Source organism: Ammodytes marinus (genome assembly GCF_949987685.1).
Source record: "Ammodytes marinus genome assembly, chromosome: 20".
NCBI lineage: Eukaryota > Metazoa > Chordata > Actinopteri > Uranoscopiformes > Ammodytidae > Ammodytes > Ammodytes marinus.
In genome coordinates this window covers 11,785,322-11,798,499 of record NC_137224.1, presented here as the reverse complement: position 1 = coordinate 11,798,499, position 13,178 = coordinate 11,785,322, and the positions used below count along the sequence as shown (strand labels likewise).

At 39.3% G+C, this 13,178-nt stretch overlaps 1 protein-coding gene across 1 annotated transcript; it reads left to right on the top strand.

Moving 5' to 3' along the window:
- Positions 1 to 296: 296 nt before the first annotated feature.
- Positions 297 to 2,799, top strand: prrt2 (proline-rich transmembrane protein 2; the record flags this gene model as incomplete). Its single annotated transcript, XM_080049741.1, has 4 exons — positions 297 to 522; positions 714 to 1,018; positions 1,633 to 1,762; positions 2,664 to 2,799. The coding sequence occupies 4 exons, from the start codon at positions 297 to 299 to the stop codon at positions 2,678 to 2,680; spliced, it is 678 nt and encodes a 225-aa protein (XP_079905867.1). The 3' UTR covers positions 2,681 to 2,799.
- Between the last annotated feature and the right edge of the window lie 10,379 nt (positions 2,800 to 13,178).

The window sequence follows — 13,178 nt, the reverse complement described above, 5'->3', positions numbered from 1 at the left end:
TCCCTATGTCAAAATGCACTATTTATGTTGTTTAGAATGAAATAAAATTAATTTTGGGTAAGGACAAAGGTAACCTACTTTATGTTATTTCCTTTCAGCAAAATAAAAGACGAAACAATCCCCTTGTTTTAACTATTTGGTCCCACTCCAGTAATTTTTGTACTGTCCATAAGGAAAAGAAGCTCTGACGCAGCTTTTGTTTACAAAGATGATTAGAACTATGTTGTGGTCCGCAGGTGTAACAACAGGCAGAACGCGGAGGACCGGAACACAAACAGAGGCTTCACGTTGCTTACATGGCTGTGAACATGATGCCAGGTCCCGACATTTTGCCAGGGGAGGAACAACCTTCGCTGCTTGACCAGGAGGACTCTCTGTTGAGCCAAGCCCCCGTCTCTGTGTCATGCCCACGAGGCACTAGTGAACCACTCATCCACCGCAGCAGCAGCCCAGCTGGCACCAGCCCCCCCCGCAGCAAATCCAAAGGAGAGCTGGTTATAGTCATCAACGAGAAGCTGAACAGTAAGTGACTGAGTTTGACCTCTTATGAAGGCAGCGGGAGGGGGAGAGGGGGGTGAGGGTCATGCTCTGCTTAGTCAGCTCACTCGGGACAAGTGGAATTCCAGTGCACATACAAGCTCCTAGGAGAGTAGTTTGCACGCAGTTGCCTTTCTAGTGTGTCAAACTCTCACTTCTTCATCCCCCGCGTCTAGGTAATGGGATCCACCCGGCGCCCACAGAGAGCACCTCTCCTGTCATCTCGTCTCCTCCCAGAAGACAACACTCCATCTCTCACCCGCATCACAACAATCACAACAAGAGCAGGAAGGGGAGCAGGGCTAGCTCCGTCGGCTACACAGCCTTCTCGCCAAGGCCGTCCATCTCTCGCCACTCCAGCATCGCCACCAACCCGCCCTTGGACCGCACAAAGGTCAAAGACTACCTCCTGCTGTCCGTGCTGGCCTGCTTCTGCCCCGTGTGGCCCATCAACATCGTGGGATTTATCTACTCCATCATGGTAAAACAGAATCTTTTGTCTCTCTAGTTGGAAAAAAATGGTTTTGTTGTAACTTATGCAACTTTGATATTTTATTCTTGTTTAAGGTCATCTATTATGCCAAATGCACTTTTTCATGGTTTTTCAACAATAAATATGGGACCCAGGGGTTTCTAGAGACCCCAAACCTACTCTTCACCTCTACTTTTCTGAAAACCTCTGCAAAAACACAAATCAGATTTCTCTCTCCTTATAACATCATGATGGGAGAAGCCATGCCCCCTCATAACCAATCTAATTTAGCACTCTCTCTCACTGTGATAATGATAATAATTCTAAATACAGAGGCAGTTAGATTCAAACCCGCAGTCAGATTCAAGGCCAATCAGAGCAGACTTTTTGGAAAGTGGTGCTTAAAGAGACATGCACCAAAATGGAGCATTTCCGACAAAAGGGTTAAAAGTAGGGATTAAGCAATAGCACTGAGATATGCAAAGGGTTTATTGTACTCTACACCATGAAAACAGTTTCTAGTAGAAATCCAAATTACAAATTTGAACTGAAACATGTGCATAATATGTGACCTTTTAAATATACATCTGTTTCCAAACTAATGGTTCAATCTTCTCCTTAAGTCCAAGAACAGTCTGGAACAGGGGAACTTGGACGGTGCTGTGCGCTTGGGACGTGTGTCCAAGATGCTCTCCATTGTGTCACTAGTAGGAGGGACGGTCATTATCATCGCCTGCATTGTCAACCTAGCCAGTGAGTGTCTCAAATCTGACCTTTAAACCCTTTTACCCCCTCCTGTGTAGTTGTGTACAGCCGCTTTGTCCCCCCTAAAATCTTCCTGGCCCCACCGACCAAATAAAAACCTGCCACGGTCGCAGTTTATTCCATCACAATATATTTAGCTCTGTAAGCAAAATCTTACTGTATCCACTGACATTTCTATACCGTCAATGTATTGCACTACATTTCTCTAGCTACAATGCCTGCACAAGCCTTTTACACAGCAACACAAAGATCAGAACACATTAATCCCATTCGCATCAGTCCAACCTACATTTTATGACATGTTCCTCCTCCATGTGCAAGGGTGCCCTCCAGCCTTCTTTGGTTTACAAACATATTCTAGTCTTACGTTTGTTCCAGGTGCCTCTAAATAACTGAGTTTAGATTCATGATGATATAATTATTCAATATTGAGAATTACATGTAGAGTAAATATATTTTGTAAACTAACTGTAGGCTCTATAAATGTAAACAAATCCCTATAGCCTAAAACTGCATAGTGCACCTTTTAAGTAAGGTACTAGTATTTGTCTTTTTGCAGTTCTGTGTATTTAAATACATGCACAAGTTAAACAGCCAGTTAAATGCCGTTTTCACAGATGCTTCTGTGTACGCAGGTTTTTCTTTTAGCTGCATAGAGTTTCAGCCTGCTGGGTCTCATTAAGCCAAAACTTGTCCTAATTAACTTAATGACTGGAAGAGCAAGTGTACACACAGGTTGCGTTTGAGGGCTCTGGGACTCAGCAATCCCTGTTTTTTTTTCTTCTCATTATTTCATTGTCCTCTTGTGTTCTGTGAAAGTTTAGACATCCATATTAGGTTGCACAATATACAGCTATTCAACTAATATGCTACCCTTTCTTTTTTTTAGTAAATGTGAAAACCTGAGTTTCATCCCAGGGTGAAACCGGATAAGACAACTGACCGCCTGACCTGCACCTGCACCACCGTCTTTACCGCCTAGTCAATACCTGGATACGTGACAATTATGCACTCGTATATACAGCGCTTATATTTCTGTAATCTATATAAATTCCCTTTTTGCTAATGGAAGTAAAGAAAATATGCAAATGCTGCTGCTCTGAATGGGGGAGGGTTGTCCGTCTGATTGTTAGATGAAGGAGGGAGCAGAACGACTAATCAGTCCCTTCATATTCTGGTCAACACACTCGGAACGATTCCCCAGACAGACACAAACTCTCCGCCATCACTCTGCAGAAATGACACAGACAGAGGTGGACTGGAACGTGAAACACAGTGGGTTCGGCCAGACACAAAATGTCCGCCAAAAATCCATTCCTCACTGCACCGACGACACCAGTCTCAGCCGGATGTTAAATCCCCCTCTCCGGAATACTTTGGGAAGGGCTCATGGAAAGTGTTGCTCGCGTTGGATTCACAAAGCAGAAATCGGAGGAGAAACACTTTCAAACACTGTTCAGTCCTCATGTTTCAGACTCTCCTCTGTGGCTCTCATGACTTATGCCATACGTCTTGTTTGATAAGAGAGAGACATAGAGTGAAGGAGGATGTATGGATTGAAAAAGAGGCTTAGCGAGGACTAGCTATGGGTGCTAAAACGAAAGGGATTATGGAAAGTCTCACGCTGTAGTGTTACCACTGTAAGGAAAAATGTGTGCCAAACGAAGAATTTGGTGGGCCAGTTTATGGCTTTGTAAAGACCCAACTGTTGTAGAAAGGACCGTCAAATGGTTTTTACTCTGCTGCACCTTTTACCGTTTATAATCTGCTCAACACCAATGGCCACTGTGAGTCCGGGGGAAGGGTACACTAAGGGTATGTCCACACAAAAGAACAGGGGAGAAAACACTGCAGCAAGATACTTAAAACCTCTATTTAACGCCGACACCAATATTGCTACATCACCTATAACCATTTTTTGATAATGTTTGTAAAACACAATTTTGGAACAAGAAAAATTTGATTTTGGTAACGTGAGGCTCTTGGAAGTGCTGTGCTGCAGTGTTGGATGCACAAGGGCCTCAGATATTTGGTTAACAAATTTAAAGAGCTTGTGATTTGCAGACAAAAGCTGTGGCTGTGACCTCAGGCTGCATCCACAGGTAACCTGTACTCTCAATTGTGGCATTTTCTGTACCCTTTTAAACATTAACAACTTTATAATCGATGCCAATTATGTTGTCTACACGCAAGTGGGATGCTGTCTTCTGATGTGGTCATTTGTAAAACACTGGTTCAGGGACCCATGGTTCCATGGATATAAATCTGGTTTATTAATATCATTGTTACGATAACATCTCATGTGTATCCATAACTAACCTCAAATTGTTATCTACCTGTGATTCTCACTGTGATCTGAAACTACTGGGTTTCCTCAAGAACCTTCTTATTTTCTATATCCTGGATTTTGAAACATGTACAGAAGTGCCAGAGCTCTGGAGTCTAATCAGTAATTACACCTGCAAATGATTTTCCTGTGATGATTTAATATGGAATTTATTTTCCTCTGTTAGTACTTATTCATTATGTACATTTATTTCTCATCAGCAGTTTTTATTCTGCAGATATAAATGTCAATATTGTGATTATTCTCTAGTTTATATTAGTTAGCGTTAAGAAATTATGATCTAACATAGGCACAGGAGCTGTCGGCTATCTTCCTAACAGTTCCTTGTATTAACACCAGGCTCCTATTATCTATCTGGTTATTGGCATGTAGTGTTTTTTTTTTTAAATTCATGTATGATGATAGAAGTTGAAAAATGACTAAGGCTGGCACTGGTAATATTATACTTCTGCCGCACATTCATAATAAAGACACAATGCATGCAACGTGTTTTCATTTTCTATTTTGTTTTGGAGGAGATGAAGAGCTGTGGAGATTAAAGAGTTTTTAATTTTTTGTGGGAGATAATACATGTCAAAAGGTCAAAAAGTGAGAGACCTTCGCCACTGAAGAGAGCTCAGAGAGAGCAAAGAATAAGGAAAAATTGACAAGTATTTATGTAGTGCTGTGATAGTAAGCTTCAGGGGCTGCGAGCGCATGCTGTCGTCAGGCAGTGGAGCGAAGCAGGAAGAGCAAAATGCTAAAGGGAGCTGCCCCGAGCAGAGGAAATGCACTGTTGCATTCTGTAATGAGACTTAAAGCATCAAACGACTTAAACAACATTTAAACACAGTATCCCTCATTATTTTCTAAGGTTTTATACCCCTATGCTCTTGACCCATTTAGTAATTATGACAAAAAAAATTTTTTGCATCCAAACTGACAGCTATCAACATTTAAAGGCTGTGTTGTGACTATAACAAAGTGGCATGTAATGATAGTCTTAAAACATTTTTATGATCATAGTTCAAACACATAGCTAGAAACCAACAATTTGACCCTCTTGGATGATAGATTAGATAGATAGATAGATAGATAGATAGATAGATATATGAAGCAAAATTATATCAGTTTATTAGTCAGATGACAGATGGTATGACCAGAAGATAAAATACTCTGATGATCTGTATTGCCTGCAAGCAAGAACCATCATCAGCGTTCAAAGATATGACTGAGTAAAGGCATTGTCCCCTCAGGGCTAATGGTTCTTAGAAATAACACACATTAACTATAGACAACACAGAAAACAGGGTGCAAATGTTTTCACTCGAGGCGTTATTGGATCTTGCTTTGCTTCATACAGCCACGAGCAACACCATGAATGTTAACATCCTGGATCGTCTTGCAAATATATCATCATTATTTGAAAAAAAAAACCCATGCAGGATTAATAAAGCCCGTACCAACATCTATCCAGCCAGACATACCAAATATCTGTTTGTTTAATCTTCTTAAATGTAAGTTTTCTGTTTTTCCTTGTCTCACATCAAAAGTGAATTCATTTTCTTGGGTTGTGATAAGATGTTTGGAGCTGTCACTTTGGCCTCTAGGAAATTTGAAAGCTACATTTGAATGTCACATGGAAAAAATAAATAAAAGTAGCCTATGGGCTTAGTACAGTCCTGGACAAAAGTCTTGTCGCTTATCCATTTTGTAGAAACAACAGCTTATAACCTGACTTTGAATTAATCCATTGGTTTTAGAAATGGCTCATATGAAAGCTAAAACCCTCCCAAATTATGTTTAATAAACTAAAATAAATTTGCTTCACTGAAGAAATATTGATCATTTAATGAACACAGAAAGGTCAGATGTTGGCAGGACAAAAGTTGTGTCGCCTACAGAGAGTAATGTGAAAATTTAACAAATAATTTACTTCAAATACAAAAATATGTTGCATAACATCAGTGAATTAAGTAGTGGTGCTGTGAGATCCATATTTAATATCTTGTATGACTTCCATGAGCTTGAAGGACTGCATCCATGCAATTCGACAATGATTCATACAATTTATTGATGAAGTCATCAGGAATAGCAAAGCAAGCAGTCTTACATGCCTCCCAGAGTTCATCAAGATTCTTTGGTTTGGTCTTCCATGCTTCCTCTTTCATTCTACCCCAGACATGCTCAATGATGTTCATGTCTGGTGACTGGGCTGGCCAGTCCTGGAGCACCTTGATCTTCTTCGCCTTGAGGAACTTTGATGTAGATATGGAAGTATGCGATGGAGCAACCATGTGATGTATTTCAACCGAAGATTCATCTGAGAAATCCACCTTCCTGGTCGAATCAGTGCCCAGAAACCAGCACTAAACAAAAGGCAATTAAAAAAACGTGTGCCATTTTCTAAGGCCCACAGCCTGCTAAAAGGATGGATGCTGGAAAAGTGGCAGAAGGTGGATTTCTCAGATGAATCTTCGGTTGAATTCCATCACAGTCGTCGCAAATATTGCAGGAGACCTGCATGGATCTGAGATTCCCCCAGAAAACTGTTAAGTTTGGTGGCGGAAAAATCTTGGTCTGGGGTTACATCCAGTATGGGGGTGTGCGAGAGATTTGCAGGGTGGAAGGTAATATCAATAGCCTAAAATATCAAGAAGAATTAGCTACCTCTTACATTCCCAACCATAAAAGGGGTAACATTTTGCAGCTCCATCGCATACTTCTACATCAAAGTTCCTCAAGGCGAAGAAGATCAAGGTGCTCCAGGACTGGCCAGCCCAGTCACCAGACATGAACATCATTGAGCATGTCTGGGGTAGAATGAAAGAGGAAGCATGGAAGACCAAACCAAAGAATCTTGATGAACTCTGGGAGGCATGTAAGACTGCTTTCTTTGCTATTCCTGATGACTTCATCAATAAATTGTATGAATCATTGTCAAACCGCATGGATGCAGTCCTTCAAGCTCATGGAAGTCATACAAGATATTAAATATGGATCTCACAGCACCACTACTTAATTCACTGATGTCATGCAACATATTTTTGTTTTTCAAGTAAATTATTTGTTAAATTTTCATATTACTCTCTGTAGGCGACAAGACTTTTGTCCTGCCAACATCTGACCTTTCTGTGTTCATTAAATTATCAATATTTCTGTAGTGAAGCAAATTTATTTTATTTTATTAAACATAATTTGGGAGGGTTTTAGCTTTCATATAAGCCATTTCTAAAACCAATGGATTAATTAAAAGGCAGGTTATAAGCTGTTCTTTCTACGAAATGGATAAGCGACAAGACTTTTGTCCAGGACTGTATATAAAGGATAAAGAAATGCATAGCTTGCAGTGACACAACATAAAAAATACATTAAAAATAAACATGACTATATTGAGAATAGAAATTAATTCACGTCACTGTGTTCTTAAAACAAAGCTTCCAGAGCTCAGAATGGGAAAACAGTCAACTACATTAGCAGAACAGCACTCAAAAAAAACATCTGTGGGAATTTTAACATTTTGACAGCAAAGGGTATTTTTCTTTGCAATCAGCTAATTTAGCAGTAGTCAAACAGAAGAGTATAGCTCAGAAGGGGATTAGCACATCAGACAGGGTCACATCCAGATGCAGAAAGTGGGTCAGGCACTGTCCAGCTGGGTCACATAAACACTGAGGCCAGGGAGTCAGCTTGGCAGCATTGGGATGCATCACGAATCAGCCTGACAGTCCACATAGCGACTGACGGCATATTAAGATACACTGACCTGAGGCAATGCCATTCGGTTGGCGCCTGCTAATTTGCAAAGCAAAAATCATTATCGATAATGCTCAGAGTGATTGTTGTGGGATTTTCTATTTGGAAAGAGGAAGTAGTTGTAATTGAATCTCAGAAAGTGAAGAATAAGAAATCCAGTTTATTTGAGGGCTGATTATTTTCCATAACAGTCACTTATATCCAACATGTGTTGATGGCCAAGAAACATTTGTCTGTAAGAACTCTGTAGCTAGTGATACATCAAAAAACAGACCTGACAGCAAGCAAAACACAAGCAGCCCAAAACTAATAATTCATTTTATTTTTTCTTAAACCTGTGCTTTTCTTTGACATTTCAACATGTCTGCTGCTGGGAAAACTGCTAGATGTTTACTGTGGGTTTCACACTTTGTCAAATAGGCTTTTATGGGTTTGCTGCTGTTTGTTTTAATGAATAATTAATGCAATCTGTCAACAGCGCAGGAAGCCTAATGTTAGTCACCCTAATGTGAGAGACAAATGATATAAGCACATGAAGACTCATCTGTCCTAACCGTATCTTAGCCAAGAGTGGACATAAATATCCTCCTAAACATCTGAATGCCTCAAATGACACCACCATGTATTAGGGACCTAGACCAGCATCACCATAGTTCCTGTCATAAAGTGCAGGCTGCATAGATGCTGGGATAATTACACAATCGGAAGACCAGAAGAAGAGAAAAAAAGGTCAGTTGGACAGGTGATTGAAGGTTTACCCTCTCAGCATCAGCAGTGGAATGTGACTAAAGTCGGCCAACATTTTCTACAACAACATTTCAGAGGGACCTATAGTTTATTTTTACTCCAATACAAATATTTAACAGCTTATGTAAAGTTTTTCATAGATTTTTGAGTTGATTACCACTCAGTAATGTGGCAAAAAACAAAATGAATTGAAGGGGTAACTTTGTGCGGCTATTGGTAATTGTGGTTGTGAGTAGCACTAATATTCTAATGATATATTTTAATAACATCAGGGGCCATGTGTCTGTGTTGAGTAGGCCTACTTTAACTTTAAATAAGTGCATTTACTTATTATACTTACACAAATGTACTTAGATAACATTTTCAGTACAGAATTCTTTTGTATTAGGCTACAAACATTAGTATGTAGCCTAATATTGTTTCATTGTGGTATCAGTACGTTTCAGAATACTTCCTCCACCATATATCTATGTATGCATAAGGAAAAGTTGTGATGATTGTCTGTTAACCTGATGAATTCATTTTTTTTTATTTAAAATGTTAAACCGTGGTTCAACTAGGAAGTCTCTCGAAGTACACTTTCTCTCGTACAAGAGAGGTCTGGCAGCGTGGAGCATTTAAAAATTTAAAATTGCATCAAATATTGAGCAACAAAGCAGAATAGCACAGGACCTGAGAGGCATACAAATGAAGAGCTTGGCTATATAAAATGGTCACAATGCCAAACCACATTTTTTTGAATGTGGTTTTTGAATGCCTCCTATGAAGGCAGTATTTCCAACTGAATTTCTTTTTACTCAAAGTTTAGGCTTCGCAGTACACAAATACAGTTTTATCAACTTTATCAACAAGGTAATCGTCCTTTTTTGAAATGTAACTGTGACTGAAAGTGACATGTGAAGGTAGTGTACTCATAAATCTACTTTATAATTGAGTACCTTTATACATTAAACTAATTGAAATGTGATGTGAGCTTTAGGCTCATATTTGGCCCATTATTATTGCACAGCCCCACTTTCATGAAACTACTCACAAAGTGGATTCAAGGCCTTGTTCCTCCGTTGTGAAATATCATAATAATATTTATAATTCATACTGTTCCTACCGTGCCTGCTCATTGTGCAGCCAGCTTCATTCTGATGAGGTGACGCTGCAAAAGATGACTACAGCGAATATTTGTAGTTTGTAATAGATTCACCAGTAGCAGTAGCTCGACAACATGGACTTAAATAGAATCTTTTTTTTTTGTGAATGTTTATTAAAATCAAATCCATTTCAGAGTACCATGGAGCCAGATGTTTGGTGCTGCAGTTCACTGTTCTGTGACCTGGTATGCTTCTGGCAGCTCTCAACATGATCCATTATGTGTTTTCTCAATCATCATCAGTAATGCTGGCTGCTTGTTCCTACAGACAGGGCATGGCCTGGGCTAAAATAAATATTTGGTGGATTTACAGAAATCCGCTAAACTGCTGGATTTTAAATTAATCCCCCCTGGGCTAAAAAATGACTACTATTGTTTAACTGCCATATTAGAGTCTGTCTGCGTCACTAGAAAGTGAGTTTGTGTACGGTACTTTCCTGTGTCTTCTATTAAGGTCATCACATGAAAGGATCACTTCTTCATGCATTTAGCTGCACATTCTGTACTGAAGCCCTAAACTGACATGGTATCATACGTTTTATTTTCTCTGTTTGCCAGTGATAACGAGATAACAAAGCTTGTTTCCACTCATTACTTAAAATATCAGGTACCGCTGGCTCGACTGGTGATGTCGAGATTACGACTTATATTATTATAGGAAATAGATATAAAGGAAAAGAGCCTGGTTGGATGACAAGTTCCTTATCTCGTGATCACAAAATAACAAATCATACACATTTAGTCAACGTATTTTCAAATTTTATATAAGTTTTGGGAAGTGCTATAAAACTTAGTTTTAGTTGTGTATTACTATAAGTGGCATCACCCACATTAGGGAGAATGGTATTGAAGTGACGGGATCTGCAGAGGACAGGCGTCTCTGGTGTTTGTCGGTCAGGCCAGGAGCACAGCGAAGAACAAACAATGACTAAGACGAAACAGGAGTAGCCTTCTCTGATTCCACAAAGAGCTTCTTTTCCAACTCAGGATACAAGAGAATATGCGAAATAATCAGAAACTGCAAAGCTGCAGAGAGCCTTGTGTGTTTTTCTGACGCCCCCTCCTCTTCCTCTTCTATTTAAAATCTAGACTGAGCCTCTGTCCACACGTACATGACTCTGTCTCTGACTCAGACACTGGGGCAGCTCACCGTCAGCCTCACAGCATATCAATGTATGTGTGGTGTGGAACAGTGAGCATCAGTGTGTTTATCAAAAACATACTGGGGCTGACCTCTGACTGACCTCCTGTCAAATGGAACAATTAATAGGAATATTACAAGAGGGAGATGAGAAACACATCTGAAGAAATCCTCTTATGTAGCGAACTTTGCCGGACTTTTTCATTTGACAGATTCATCCAAGTTAACTCAACACACTTTAATGAATTCATTTTGTGTGTTACCAATTTAACTATTTGGTTGCTCAACGTATACACAAACAATCAGGTCTGTCCAGTCAGGATGTATTCTGTAATCCTCCAGAAGATTTCCTTTTGAATTTTCTTCCTTAGATAAAGAATAAAATATGGGTGTGGGTTAATTTAATTAGAATTTTTGACTTGACTTAAATTTTTTCAGATCAGCAATTGACTAATCAAATTTCAGGCATTCATTTGAATTTTACCAACCTTAATTTTGTATTCGACCGCCACATTTCACTGTTTAAAATCACCATCTGAAATGTTCAGAGGGGGATTTAAACCACAAGAATTCATATTTTGTCAAATATTTCAGTCCTGTAAATTATGTTATCAATAGAGATTACATTTCATTATTACCTTTCAGATTCAAACGATTAGAAACCTTAACTGAGAGTTTACCTTTATCTGACCTATCATAGGCAAAAATCACAAAATCATAGTTTTGTTGCGCTTCTTCTACCTGTGTCTCAACGGATCTGCTGGATCACTTTTGCTCACATTAGTCAGGGGAGATGTTGCAGCAGCAGACCCTGAACGCTAGGTGGCAGTGTTGACTTTATTGGTTTGCCACTGAGCTGCGCATAGGTAAACAGAGATTCAAAGAGGCCACATTGGAGCCATGGAGCAAATGTAATAGAACAATTCAGAGATGCACACACTCAATCAATATGATTGTTTTATGAAAAACAAACAAAAAAATAACAATCGTGCACACTTTAAGTTCCCAAAAGACAAACATCCAAAGCAAACACAATATATATTTACATATGAACACCACTGGTATTTTCAGCTGGTCTATTTTACCTGCAGCTCAGTTAATGCAGAATCTATAGTAAAATAGCAGCCACAGAGAGATGTCAGACAACACTGTGCTCTATATACCATTCATATTTAGTCATTTAGATACTCAACAAAGGCTGATGATTTTATTTACTGTGTTGTGAATACAACCATGCACGGCTCTCCACAAAACAACCTCCGCTCAAACGCTTCTCTTAATTACATCTCTGTTCTCCCATACATCGACGTGTAACGGATAATTATTAGAGCTGCTCACACATTAAGCAGATGTGAACAACATTTGAAAAAATGTCACCCTTTGAATGAAAAAATAAAATAAATCCTCTCCAGTTAAAGCCCCTGTAAACCCAAATCCTTCTAACGATGTAATTTGTGGAGTAAATTGCATGATGGTAAGCATCTGAAAAGAGTTAGGCATATGTATCAAACTTAATTAAAGATATTGTCATTAAAGTTTTTGATAAACTTAACAGAAATTTGGTTTCTTATGACACATTTAGTGTTTTGAACCAATCACTGCAGTTTTCTGCTTGGACATACTATAAAAACAATGACTGTTACCATGGAAACGGCTTAATATGGCAACGCACCCATTTATGAACATTTATTTTCAAGCAGATGTATTTAAAAGCTTATGGAGACACCTAACGAGTTTTACTATTTTATACCAGGTTTCCAGAGGCTTTAAATCAGAGCACCACACCTTAAGGAGAACTGGGAAAAACACAATGATGAACATCTCTTCCCATTAGCCTTTCAGTTTGCTCCAACAACAACCAAACATGCAAGTTACCGACACAAACCATCAACATGGAAGAACCAGTTATCTTATTGGGTCGTGCTGTCTGCAGGAAATCCAATGGCAATCCGATCAATGGATGCAAAAAAAAGAAAGAATACCTGACAGCTTTAAGACCACTTGGAAATCATCGGAAGCATTAGGCAAAACCTATTATTGCGAGGGAGAGGGAATTTCAATGTCAGCAGTTAATGAAAACAACAGGCCCAATACAACGAGAGCTGGCAAACCTGACAGGAGGGACGACACGTGAGAATAATTCAGCTTTCTCCCTCATTATATTTTCTAGAACGGTTTTCAATTTCTCTTGTTGATTGAGATCCGACCAGCTTTCCCCCCGAGGAACGCAGAGGAGCATTTAGATTAACATTGAATCCAATAAAGGGACATGGCTCCTTATGAATATGAT